Source organism: Epinephelus moara, chromosome 15, assembly GCF_006386435.1.
Source record: "Epinephelus moara isolate mb chromosome 15, YSFRI_EMoa_1.0, whole genome shotgun sequence".
Classification (NCBI taxonomy): Eukaryota; Metazoa; Chordata; class Actinopteri; order Perciformes; family Serranidae; genus Epinephelus; species Epinephelus moara.
In genome coordinates, this window is record NC_065520.1 from 2,863,903 (window position 1) to 2,878,607 (window position 14,705).

At 40.8% G+C, this 14,705-nt stretch overlaps 1 protein-coding gene across 2 annotated transcripts in view; it reads left to right on the forward strand.

Moving 5' to 3' along the window:
• Positions 1 to 14,705, forward strand: part of atp7b (ATPase copper transporting beta) — a 50,498-nt gene that overhangs the window by 7,776 nt on the left and 28,017 nt on the right. For both annotated transcript variants that reach the window (XM_050063301.1, XM_050063302.1), the window contains exon 2: positions 6,944 to 7,706. In XM_050063301.1, coding sequence (XP_049919258.1) covers positions 6,944 to 7,706 — 763 coding nt within the window. The remainder of the gene's footprint in view (positions 1 to 6,943; positions 7,707 to 14,705) is intronic.

Below are 14,705 nucleotides of genomic sequence, written 5' to 3' on the forward strand. Positions count from 1 at the left end.
TCTTACACGGTTCATACTACATTTTTGAAAAAAGCCTTAAATGAAAGCTGAGAGTCTGCACTTTAAGCAGGTATTCATTGTTTCATTTAAAACCCATTGTGGTGATGTACAGAGCCAAAATGACGACAACTGTATCATTGTCCAAATAATTATGGACCTGACTGTATATCCACAAACACACAAAAGAGAGGAACACCAAAACAAAATCTCTGTGTAACCGCCGAGTATTTAAATCACGTGTAATCCAACCCCACCCCCACCCGCAAAGTATGAATTTAAAGATAAATAAAATAAGATAAAAATTGAAAAAGATGAGACAGAAAATAAATAAATAAACATAAGAGGGAAAAGAAAATCATAAATTACAGATTGAGGATCATGCTAGTGCAGTACAACACACTTCAGTTTAAGTATACGGTATATTAATGTACAAATTTTGACAACAATTAACAAGAAAAATTTTTTTGACAGATATGGACATTGCAAAGGCTCACTCATAGCATATCCCCAAGTACTTCCAACATATGTGTTAAGGCTGTCCTTTCTAGATAACACATGAAGGGACCCCAGATGTTGTGAAAGAGTGATTGATTACCCAAGAAGTTCAGAAATCCATATTAGGCTTACCGACTTTCTTCAATGAGAGAGCAATAACTCTTTCAGCCAATAACAGGCCCATTTCTAAATAAAATCTCTTTCTTTTTCTAATGTTGTGATTGGCTGGATACAAACCTTACATAAAAAACTTTTTGTTGAAGTTTTATAAGTGAAATTCTTTCTCAAGATTCACAAGCAGGACTGTCTGTGTAGAACAATGGGCCAAAATCCCGTCTGAACAGTGTGAGAGATCAGTTTCTTCATACAGGAATGATCTTTTCATGCCTAAATTATGACAACTTGAGTCAGGATTTTTTTCTCAAGTGTTTTTATTTCACTTTAGGCATGAACAACTGACACACACTGACACAAATTTTTCAAGCAGTTCTTCACATGTCCACTCAGGCGGACAGCATGCGTTTGCATTAATAACTGAAGATATATGAATTTCACAAACAAATGAATAAAATGATGAAATAAAATAATGTAAAACACATATTTGTGATGCAGTTAAACTAATGATTTCATATATTGTAACATATTCAAATACAGTTTAATACCTTGCTCTTGACTCTTGACTTGACTACAGTGAGCATTTGCTAATCCTTTTTCCGGCAGCTCTTCACTCTTCAGCCCCATAAACACAATCCCCCAAAATTACAGGATGCTTCTATCCTCAAGTGAAAATTAAACAAAAAACACCCCTGTTGAACTGTATATTTTGTCAATGTATATTTTCTATAGAAATAACAGAAAATATTGTCAGTGGCTCTAAAAACACTCTCAGCGTATTTTAGTTTCACTGACTTGTACTACATCATATATACCATGCCTTCATTTATTCTTTTGTAAAGGCCTCAAACTGGTTGTCTTTGGTTTTCCATGCATTTTTGCTTTTCCTCTGTCCTTGTGGCACATCCTCAGCTCTCTCCACATCCTCAGTAAGCAGAGCATCCTCAGCTCCACTGTTACTACTGCTAGCATTTGCTAACCCCTCTTTTTCTGGCAGCCATTCATCATCACTTCTACTAGCATCATCTTCGCTTGAGTCAGATGCTAGTTGCACCACCATCCCGCCTGTCTATCACGCACTGCACTTGAGCACTAATTGTCACATACATAATGTTGCTAATAATGCAAAAATGTTGTTGCAGGTTACCTTGCACGTCGTATGTGGATGTGGAAAGGTCGGAGTGAGAATGTGTTGATGATGCATGTGTAATTTAGACAAATGATAAATCGTAATTTACTCCCAACAAATAATCAATATGGACATTTTTACATCCATATTACTCATTAGTACATTACTTAATGTCAAAAAAATTTTTACCTGTAAGAGTCTCCCACTATACAAGGATCAGCAAGATATTCCTGAGCTGCTTGACATCCCTGACTCTCTGTCGGCCATCTTGGATTTGAGAGAATTTTGTTACAAATACACTTAGGCTGGCCAATGGGTGGCACTGTGGCAGTGTATCAGATGACACAGTAGCGTCCACTGTGGTAGCTAATGCGCAACTATATCAACAAAACCCATGCATTTGCTAGAAAATGGCTTTTTATTAGCTGTCCACTGTTGTGACCACTAAATTTCAGTTAGTGTGTTCAACACTTTTTTCCTGTTTTTTTCCACTTCATTGCACATAATTCTTATGGCTTGAAATGTTAAGATTTATTTGTCTGTGTAGTTTTAGTGACTTAAAACTAATGTCTGGTCGAAATTTCATGTGAATAGCTGCAATGGAAATATGTGCAATGACAAAAATTGACATCTTGAATATTTATCAAATCAAATCATTTTTAATTATATGCAGAGTCCCACCTTTTTTGGAATCGGGGTTGTATTACAATGCCACATGTATGCACTATAGAGCAGAGTTGGACCTGTCTCTCCCTAATTGTCTTTGGGACCTCCTGTGTCCCCCTTTAGTGCCCCTGGCTGACTCTGAACCCAGGGTTAGGCCTCACTGAGGCCTGGAGCTCTGTAGGAGTTCATTTGAGTCCCAACCACACAAGACAAACAAACCATTGAAGCCAGTGGGGTCACTGGGACACAGTTTACAGTGGGAAGTGATAAGTACACTGTGATGTCATTAAGATATCACCGTCCATTGCTGCAGAGACACTAAAGATGTATAGTGGAGTTTGGTGTTTCTGGGAAATGTTTGTTTTGATCCACTTACTGTGTTGGATTAATTGAACTTTAAACTGTTGAACAGCACTCATCAATACAGACGTCAACCTATCAGTGTTTGCCTTAGTCACTGTAATGCAAAGGGGAGCACATGGGGACAGAGCTGTAGTCACTAGCCTATGGTGTGTCTCATGTTTTGAGATTGAATATTATGATGATTTGTCATTACTAGTTTCAGTTTTTGTAGCCTAATGGATAACGCACCGGCCTTTCTAACTTGGGAATGTGGGTTTCAGTCTTATCTGGGTTGCAGAGGAGGTGTACAACACTTTGCAGAGGTTCATGGATTGATGCCAGTCTCTTAGAACTGTATAACTGTATGTAGTGCAGTGGAAGTAAATTGCTACCAACCTCTTCTAGATTTTATTGTATTTTTTTGAAATCCCAACACCCTGTGTAGTGAAGCATTAACTAAAAGGAAAACGTCACCCCCAAAAGACCATCTGTATGTCAGTTACTCACCCTGTGTTATGTTGAATTTGTGTCGTAAACTTTGTTTTTTTTCCTCAAGCCTCCAAGGTGAATGAAGAATCCAAAAACGGAGAATATTCTTGATCAATTAAAGTCATAGGGGTCCATGTTTAATAGCAAAACTATCAAAACATCAGTTTACAAACCCTCACACAACTCATGCGGTATAATCCAAGTCTCATATATCCAGTTGTATGCTCAGTACTTCCCAAACACATGCATTTTGTACGTATCTTTAAGATGTGGGTTACTAGGTCTTTAAAGTTGTTTTTCCAGCAGGGATAGGGGCATGAAAAGTGTTTGTTTTCTACCAAGACATTGCTGCTTTTCCAACTGAGATTGTGCTCCCAAAACTGTGTGTTTTAAGGCAAAACATGATCTTATCCTGAACATAATCAAGTGGTTTTTGTCCCTAAACATAACTATGTTTACCACAAAGTTGTTGAAATGTAAAGTTTCTAAGTATTTGCTATATTATTATGTGTAAATGTAGCATGTCTAGGGTTTGCAGAAATGTACAATGCCAACATTTTTTCTGGCGATTGGGTTGAGATTTCCCTTACAGCCCACGGCGCCCACAGAAATGGTAATGGAGGCTGCAATGTGGAGGTGAGGGCTGAAACCAAATATGAAAGCCATCCTCTTCATACCAATTATATGTGTGAAAGGATAGGATGGTTTCTGCCCCTTGTGAAAGCTTATTGGTGATGTAATGCATAGAGGGCAGCAGGCTGCACAGAGGACATATTGATTTGGCTTTTTAAAGGAGAGTGGGCCCCAGCACTTTTTCCTCCAGTAAAGCACACAGGAGAGGAGGCCTGGCAGCATTCACAGTTATAGGGGAGAAACACTGAAAGAGTTCACTTTTGGTGTGGGCATGCAAACCGCAGAGACAGGCTATATTTGCCATGTTAGATGGGAGCCAGTGTAGTCCCACTGGCCTAAAGGATAACACACTGGCTTTCTAAGCCAGGGATTACAGGTTTGTGTCCTGTGTGGATTGAAACCATTCTCTGCTAAGCAAATCAATTTGTTGAAAGATGCTATTATAACATGCATAGAGGGTTTTACTATATAACAAACGACATGCTTCACTGTTTGGAGTGCAGCTCTTCACATGGGATTGACTTCTTGTTTCAGTTCTGTGAGGTGCCAGTGGCGAGTCTGGCGACCGACTTTAAGCAGAGTCACGTTGGGAGGCTTATGTGAAGGGCCAGTCATGTGGTTTTTTGGCCCCAAACTGCCAATATCCTGGACTTTTTTCTGCTGAGGTCAAAGGAATAGCCCTATATTAGATGATAACCTATTATGGGAGTGAATGTGTCAAGTGGTATTTAAACTATTTACACTGAAATTACCACTTAATCCAGCCCCCTCCTTCCTCAGTTAAAACTGTGGTGATCTTCAGTATGTAACATACTTAGATACTTAAACCAGTTTAGCCAGTATGGATGAAAAGTGACTTTGCTATGTTGATTCACAGGGAGAATAAACTCTTGGTATACAAAACTTTTGTTTTATCCATTTATATGATAACATCTGAAGCTCAAAGGCTCTGTTTACACCAAATATCAACATGGGTGAGTGGATCATAAGTGGATAAGTGAATGCGTCCTCACTATATCGAGATTCAGAGGTGATTTGTGCTCCATATGGCCACATTCTTTCAGCAGTGTCTATGCTTACGTGTCCTGGACCACCTTAAAGGACCACCTACTCAGCTGACATCTTGCTTATGCTAGTCAGACTTTCTGTTGCTGCCAATACACAGGTTAGACACAGCTCTGAAGGACTGTCCCCAGAGCTTCTCTCTTCCTGATGAGTAGTCAGTTCAACACCTGCCTTGTTAGCATAGGCTAACACAGCAGCAGCTGTGAAATGGTCCCAAAAATCTCACAGACACCAAAACAGCTCAACTTGTTCATAACCATAACATTAGCCATGTGATGCTAACACTTAGCCCAGTCACTGTGTGTGTGTGTGTGTGAGGGGACTCAAACCAGCTGTCCCTGGCACGAAGCTCATACTCCTGCCTGGTTTATGCTTGATGCATTTGCAATGGTCATGAGCATAGACGACACGTCTCCACCTCCTCTCACAATACAGAAATAAAGCCAAAATATTTTGGATACACCTGTTGCCATCAAATGACTTCATTTGGAGCCAGAGTATGCACAGGAGCAGTCTGTCTGTATCAAGTTCTCGCACATTCACCTGTCCAACCAGCTATGTGCAAAGTGCGAGCAGCACCACTGATCAGCAGAACTCTTACTGGTCCACACAGCTATCAATCATGATGTCAAACCTCCTTCTGATAGCATCAAATAACTAATTAAAACCAAACTTATCAGAAAAAAATGAACACCTGAACACACATCATTGTGATAAGAACTACCTAAAACATGACAAACCATCTTTGGGAAAAATTTATATCATGTGTACTTTGAGTTTTTATATTGGTCCATGTCCCATCTGCTAACATGGAGGGGGCAGGGTTTATGACCTAATCTGCAGCCAGCCACCAGGGGGCAATTGAAGTTCTGACTTCACTTTTGGGGAACTGTTATGTTGCCCCATCTTTTTTATACACTCTGTGGTCATGAGAGTCGCCAACGTGACATCACACCATCAGACATGGACACGGACACGGACAGGTGGAAAACCATGCTGTAGACCTGAGTTTTCGATACACTGCCCCCTACAGTTTGGGAGAATATTGGTTTGCTGTGAGGAGAAACCGTAGAGTATCAAAGATCCAAACGCATTCCTATCATTGTGGGATCATCCGTGCTGGGCATAACTGAACGTTCCAGCAGCAGTCGTCTCCTAGCACAGAGGAGGAGCAGAGCTAGCGGTATGCGCTTGTCTCATAATAAACTGGGAGAGAGAGGGTGGGACAAGGAGGGGCTGAGCAAATTCATGCGCTGCACCCAGCTCTACAATAAAATTAAGATTTAATCATTTTGAATACTAATGGCTGTAAATGTGTGTATAACATGACACACCTCCTGCCGGTTAAAAACAACACATTTTGCCTTTGCAAACAGAAATGATTCACTTGTTCATTTGCATATAGAGCAGGGAAGTGACCTCTGATCACAGGTGGTCACTAGAGACATGTGGAGACGCATGTTAATGCCAGGTGTAAACAGGCTCATAGAGGTGTTCTTAATTTGTCTTATAATCTGGTTTTGGTTTTGAAAAATGACTTAACAGTTGTGTTTTGGTTATACTATTTGATCATTTCTAGACATCTCATTTGTAAGTGGACGTTGCAAAACAGTGCAAGTATAGATGGGGAAACAGCAGGTGTATCAGCAGACATATATGTGATACCAAGAGGGACTTGTCGAGTAGTCAAATGATGGTTGGCTTAAATCATTTCCACCTGTATGTCTTTACCTGAGGATAAAAGGAGAAAAAGAAAGCATGGTTGGCATGTTTACTTTGATGGAACAGGAAATGAAAAGTGTTTGAGGTCTGTGGTCCTGAGCAAATGCAGCCAATAGAAAACATGCTGGCGTCCTGCTAGCTGCACAATAAATTTCTTGTGGAGCTAGCAGGAAGTCACTACCATTATACTATTTTGAGATACAACAGGGCACATATGAGTCACAACTTTTTTATACAGTCCTGAAGATTATAAGAGTAAAAGTGTTGAATTTTCTGTCATCTTCCCAGGAGAATGGCCCTGACATCGAGAAACAAGGCTTTGACAACTTGGCTTACGAGTATGGGAGTCAGAGTGAGCTCTACCCTCCACCCAAAACTGCCTCCAGAACAACTTTTAAAGTCCTGGGACTCACCTCCGAGCACCAGGCCAAAGCCATCGAGAGCAGAATCTGCAGTCTGAATGGAGTTCTTGCTGTCAGCTTGTCTTTTCCCAGCAGCATGGCCAAAGTGGACTATCATACCTCAGTTATCACAGCCAAAGAGATTGCCCTGGAGCTCCAGAGAGTGGGATTCAATGTAGAGTCGGCGGTGCAGATCAGGGTGGATGGTATGCACTGCCAGTCCTGTGTGCAGTCCATTGAGGGGCACATTGGTCCTCTACCTGGGGTTTCACATATTCAGGTGTCCCTTCAGGATGCTGCAGCACTTATTATATATAAACCTCTTGTAGTAACACAACAGGAGCTGAGAGACAGCATAGAGGATATGGGTTTTGGTGCTACTTTATTAACCGATGATCCATCTGAATGTGATATAAGCTACTGGCAGAGGGACATATTGAGCTTCACTGTGACCGTTTGGATTGTAGGGATGACTTGCAACTCTTGTGTGCAGTCCATAGAAGGGAGGATCTCTCAGATGACAGGAGTGCAGTCCATAGTAGTGTCACTGAAGGAGGAAAAGGGAATAATAACCTTTGACCCCAGTCTGACGGAGCAGGAGCAGGTCAGGGCAGCTATCGAGGACATGGGCTTTGACGCATCACTTGAAGGTAGGCAGAGATTTTTGCTTATTATAAAGTATTTTTGATTAATTTAAAACTAAATATGGTATTTGTCAAGATAAAACATAAGGAATTATTGTAGTAGTAGTAGTAGTAGTGTAAGTGCAGAGGTTTTATTGTGAAAACATGACAATGTGTGTCCTTAGGAACCTCTATAATGGAATGAATATGAATAGAATAATGGGATGCTCAAATCAGGGTGTAAACCAAGGATTATTTTTATCATTAAGTAATCTAACTATTTTCTTTATCAGTGGATGAATCATTTAGTAGCCTATATAAAGTGTCACAAAATGGTGAAACATAGCATCCATCCAAAACATTCATCAGCTCTTTTATCCACTTGTCATATGTTGGTGCACAGTCTGACTTCCACATAAGTAAAATAAGTTTCCTTGCCACATCCACAGCAAATGAAACAACCTCAGTATCATACTTGTCTGCCAAGGGTAACACACTCGTGGCACCTAGGACAACTGGTAGGTTAGGTTCCACGTCTTCTGAAAGGCATTAGAGAAACATTCAAATATATTCTTTCAATAAGTAAACTCTTCTCTTTCCAGCATGATCAAAGAGAATCTGTTAATGTCTTAGCTGCCTCTTTACACCTACTAAAGAGGGGGGAAACATCAGGGAAAATCTTATGCAATCTGTCATTGGAGTAGGATAGCTGATGTACTGTTTTAAATTGTATCAGACTGTGTTTAGAGTTAACTGAACATTTATGCATGCTACTAAGACTCTCCTTCCATTCTCATTGCCTAGATCCCCACCCAGCTCACTCTCACAGTTCTGCTCAAGTGCATTTGTGTTGACATCAGTGTGCCTTTGTATAAAGCGATAAAAGTGGGAAAGTGCTCCCTTACTACAAGGATTAAAGTTATTAATACTCTCAAGAGAGTCATAGGAACATATTTTTTCAAATTGGTCACATTTTCCCCAATGAAATCACAGATTTGCAAGTACCTGAAAAAATTGGACGATGGGATATTACATGCTCTCTGCAACTGCTCAAACAACATGAAGTGCCCATCAAGGTATAAACCACATATGTATTTGAAACGCTTAAGAGTCCAGTCTGTGAAAACTGAATAATTTAAGCCAGGGACAAACACATAATTTTTTACATATTGGACTATCAATGTAAGTATTTATATACAGTAATTTTTAGCATATTTCCACATCTAACTAGGTGAATTAAGAGTGAAAACAAACGGGAGCTGGTGATTGTTGTAACATTGGAAAGACGAACCAAGATGACTTTGTGATTGATGATTTTGTGACTTTTGAATAAATAGTCTTTCATATTAATAAAATGGAGTCTTGCGGGTTTGGCGATTGCGATTTCACGTCTGTTTCTGGTTTAATAAAAAGGATCTTACTCTTTAAAAAAAAGATCGATCTCTGTAGGGATCCTTTACATAATGTTGTCAGACACTTAGAATAACATACTGAGCCTGTCAGCGGTAAAAACAAACACTTTTAGTGGATGTAAATTGACAGTGCGAACATGCTCAAGGTGGTTAAATTGCAGCCTGTTTTGCAGCTGCCAGCTGCACTGGTCTTGCTCAGTAATGGATCAATTTAAAAAATTGTAGTTCCCATCAGTCACTTGGACATAAACACATGAGTAAATTAGGAACAGGTTGAAAAATACTGAAGTTTCCCTCTGAAAATGAAGCCACGGCCATGAGAGAGTTATCTTAGTTTCAGGATTGAACTGTATTGCAATAAATAGAAAGAGGAGTGCAGACACATTTGTTAGTAAGGTAAGAAGATTGCAGCATGTAATAAAGACGACATGAAGTGTAAGGAAACTACAATTAAAGTTAATTTGTGACCCTTTTATCATCCAGTCATAATAAAACCCATATCCCCAAGTTATACCTCAGCTCCCCAGCTCGTTTATCTTTCCTAAAAGGAGCACTGAAGTGTTCTTTTTTGCTTAAAGAAGAAAAGCATCTATCGTTAGATGCCCTCAAATGACTTGTGTTGTTGTCATTCAAGCTACATATTCCATTCCACCCATGAAGTCTTTTGCATAATACAGTGAGATGCATTCAGGAGAACCTCATCATATATAATCTCAAAGAACTTAACCTAACCTACCTAGTATCTGTACAAAGAAAACCAGTGGTAGCACCTGTACGTTATGAGCAAACAGACTCTGATTAAATTCTTTTCAGTACACCTCATGTTCACCTCAACTCAGTTGCCACCAGTTACCGTGGAAACCAGACAAGTTGCTCTCCAGTTCAGTGTTGAGGGCTCTTACGCCGGCTGGGCCTTTCTTGTTGGGACTTAATGATGAAAACAGCTTGCCAAGACGTGGAATTAACTTGGGCTGATTATGAGCAGATTCTTTCATTTGTAGCTGTCAAGGTCAGGCTTTATTTTTGGTAGCTGGGTTGCTTTTTGTGCCACTGCTGGCTTGTACTACTTTGTACTTAAAAATTTAGTTGAATAAATAAAAGGAATGAAGCAGGGCAAAAGAGTGTGCACTCAATTAAGGTCAACAAGTCTACAACCATGCTCGCAGCTCTGTCAGGCTGTACTTTGCTTTTTGCATAGTGCTTTGAGGTAGAAGTAAAAGTACTCACTCTGCATTCTCTTTGGTGAAACTGCTAAACACTCATAGACATATGAAACTTGATAAGGGCCCAAACTGCACACTGACTAATGTAAGAGGTCACAGGCAAACATGGTTGGGTTTGATCTTGACAATACATTGTACTTTATAAGCTGTTTATATGTTTTTTAATGTAACATTTGACTCTGGAAGGTAACTACAACTTTTGAATAATTGTAGTGGAGTATAACGCACAGTATCCCCCCAGTACTTAAAGGAAAACTTCACACCCAATATGAATGTTTGTGTACTCACCTTGTGTTATGTTGAATTCTTGAAGTAAACATTTTTTTCTCACATGCTTCCACTATGAATGAAGAATCCAAAAACATAGAAAATTCTTGATGAATTGGAGTAATAGGGGTCCATGTTTTTTTGACAACAGCAAAACATCTGTTTACTGACTCTCACACAACCCGTGCAGTATAATCAAAGTCTCATTTTTCCAGTCATATGCTCAGTACTTCCAAAACAGACAGACACTTATCTATGCTCTCTTCAAAGCCAGATCCATTGACAAAAACACCAATTTTACCCCACTGAACTCAGAAGCTGCTGGTCTACTGCTGCCTCGATCAGTTAGTTTGTTTGTGTTATTGTGTGACTTTGGGGTTTTTAATGAGTTAATTTGGATTCACCAAAGTCACACAATAACAGAAACAAAGCAACTGATAAAGGTAGCGGTGGATCAGCAGCTCCTGTGTTCAGTGACGTAAAATTACAGTTTTTGTCAATGGGGTCTGGCTTTGAGGGCAGCACTGATATGTTTAACTTTTCACATCAGAAAGGGCTGTCTGTTTGGGAAGTACTGAAACCTGGTCTCACTCCCAACTCGTCAAATGCCGATGCCTAGTCAATGGCCATTAGAGCAAATGAGTCACCCCTTAGAAGCAGTATGAGACGCACCAGGCAGGGGCATTTTTTGACATTCGGCGGAACTATTATAGTATAAAGAGTGAGACAATCCACATCAGCCAGGCAGGTGTAGAGGTGGATGGGTTAAACCTGGGGTAGACAACTTGTGACTCTGGAGCCATATGCAGCTCTTTAGCCCCTCTACAGTGGCTTCCTGTGGGTTTTACAATAAAAGAAAAAAAATCACAAAACAAATAACAGTTATGGGTGGCGCGGTGGTGTGGTGGTAAGCACTGTCGCCTCACAGCAAGAGGGTTGCCAGTTCAATCCTGGGTGTGGGAGCCCTTCTGTGCGGAGTTTGCATGTTCTCCCTGTGAAAGAGATAGTATCTCTGGGATGCTGGCGTGATAGTTGCTTTAAGGACAGGGACTCCGATCAGAGAGTAGGGCAGGGAGCGTTCAATCCAAAAACTTTAATGATCACAGTGGGCAATTACAGGTCAGGGATGAGCACAAGGTATTGTGGATACAGGTGAGGGTGTGTGTGTGGTACTAAAGGAAACAGAAGAAATAAAATATAGTATCAATCTTCAATGACATATTATTTTATATAAATCAAAAACATATTATTATTCCTCTTAAATAATTAACCAAAAATGGACTGTTCAATTTGCATCTAAACACCCTGGTTTACACACTAAATTAACTGGACATACATTGCACCTCAATTACTCGCCATAATGAATGATTCTGTGGTCAACAGTGCCCTCTATTGGCAAAATGGCGTCACTGCAGTACTAGAAACGGCCACATGGCGAAATACCGCTAAAATAATGAGGACATGTGCTTATGTACACAATTATCAAAGAATCAACAAGTTACCAAACCCCATAGGCACATTCATCATGTATGACACTCATAAGATCAAAATATAAAGGCAAATAGGCTATATTAGCAAGAAATATGTCACCCTGTCCACATGCTCTGAACCATGTACCAAGAAAATGATGCATTAAACCCAGAAACAACAGAAAGCACTCAAAGAACGATTACAGGGCTGATAATACCAACAATACTGAGTGGTCTACCATTAGCAAAAGAGTTTGAGACTCACGTTTGTGCATGAACGCACACAACAGGCATCCACAGCTGCTCATCCATGGAAAATCCGCATGGGTCTAGCCTTAACGAGGTATGACATCATCAACTACGGCAAGTGCGCCAGGATCAAACTACAGCATGTCAGGAAAAACTCACAATTACAGAGGGGGCTTGAAAACACTTATAACAATGAGAACAGATAACAGTAGACCTTCTTACACTCCCCGTGTCAGCGTGGGTTCTCTCCGGGCACTCCGGCTTCCTCCCACAGTCCAAAGACATGCAGATTGGGGACTAGGTTAATTGATGACTCTAAATTGTCCGTAGGTGTGAATGTGAGCGTGAATGGTTGTTTGTCTCTATGTGTCAGCCCTGCGATAGTCTGGTAACCTGTCCAGGGTGTACCCTGCCTCTCGCCCGATGTCAGCTGGGATAGGCTCCAGCCCCCCTGCAACCCTCAAGAGGATGAAGCAGTTAGAAGATGAATGAATGAAATGACGGTTATTTATTTATTTATTAAACTTTTTTTATCATAATTGTAGGTCTAAAGGAATTCATACCTTCCCCAACTGTAAAATGTGTAGCCTATGCACTGAATTAAAAAAAAAAAGCTGTAACATTTTGTCAGCTGAATTGCCCACTGCAGAGGAGCCATCTTGTGGTAAAACATACTTTTGAGTGCTAATTTAGACCTATTTTAATGTTGAAAGTCTGATTTAGATTTAATACGCAGTGAAACCAGGAGGCTCAAATATGTCTTGTGGCTCCAGGCAAATTTTTTTAAAGGGGCAAAAAGTGAAATCGTTTCACCGCTAGGTTTGCTGTTGTGCACTGTCTGTAGACCAAAACAAAGTGTGTCATGAGCCACTCCTCCCTCTACCTCTGCTCTCTACCCCCCACCCCACTCGCCTCGCCGGGGCTAATGTTAGCTGGGAGGCTAGTGGGGGCTAACTGGCTGTGCTGGCAGCTGAGTGAAGTAGAGCCTGAGGAGGAAGCACCGGTTAGCCCCGGTTTCACTACAGGCAGATTCACTCGCCACAGGGGCGAGGAAATAAAACCTAAACAGCCAACTTAGTTTGGCTTAGTTTAGCAGTTAGCGATGTCTTTCACTCACTCTCAGTCTCTGCTGTGTTTAGCTATTTCCCTGCTTTCCTGTTAGCGTTAGCACTAGTCGGCTGCCACGCTAACATTCCTACTCTTCTCCGTGAGCCCGCGGCTCATGGCTCCGGCTCACGCAGAGTAGGGACGTTAGCGTTAGCTCCTGGTGTTAGCACTAGAGCTACTACGGCTACTGGAGTAACTTACAGCTATGGAGCGCTTCTACCAGCTCTTCTAGTCACTGAGCCTCGCCTCCATCTCAGCAAATATATTACATTTATTACAGGTACCATCATCATTGAAGTAGGCAGGGGAATAGCTAAACACAGCCCGCCAGGCTGCCCGCCAGGCTACATTTTACAATGCTTGCAAATGTTAGCTGGGCTGCCGGGCTACTCACCTAACACAACCGTAACGCCTGACCCATTGCTGGGACTGAGCCGCTATTAACTCAAGCTCCGGACATTAACCCATGCTACGATTGTAACATTAAATTTAATTGAATCGACATAGTGACATGTGCCTAACGTTACTGTAACACTAATTAAAACAGACATTTGACTCCGCCATTTCACTTCGAAAATACACGCTGCCATTGTTCACTGGCTGTAGCCTTTTATAGGGAGGGAGGGCCAAGGGCTCCGAGAGGGGGGGATTCACATGAACGTACATGAACGCGCAGCCGGACTGGCTTGTAAACAATGGGCTGGAGATCAACACAGAGAGAGGGTGTGTGAGGTCATGCTATACTCCAGATGAAATTACACCTTTAGTTCTTCACATAGCAATTTTTTAATTCCTTCAATCTAGAAATGATGAATTTCGCTTAATGCTCCTTTAACTATGTTTGGTCAAATATGGCTCATTTGCTAGTAAAAGTTGCTGACGTCTGGGTAAAACAAACTCTGGGCTGTCATCCGGGTGATAGCTGTTTGTTTTCCATGTGAAACCAAAAGTCAACCAACCTAACAACAACCTAGTATTCTTATGTATGTATGGCATATTACACCAGTGACATATGCCCAATGACATTATAATTTTTTATTTTTTTTTAAGAGATTGTATGCCTATCCAACAGCAACAGTACATTTACAATTAGAAGAAACGATGCATGTAACGAGTTGACATTGACATGCCATCCCTGAGAGTCCAAAACTGATGCTGGAGGGTAGGGCTGCCCCTGACTTAGAATATTCCTCGTTGACCAGTTGTTAGTTGATTAGTCGCCCACATGTTTACAATATTAATTTGATTATTAAATTATATATTATGGGCGGGGCAACACAACGTTTTGAGTTTATATAT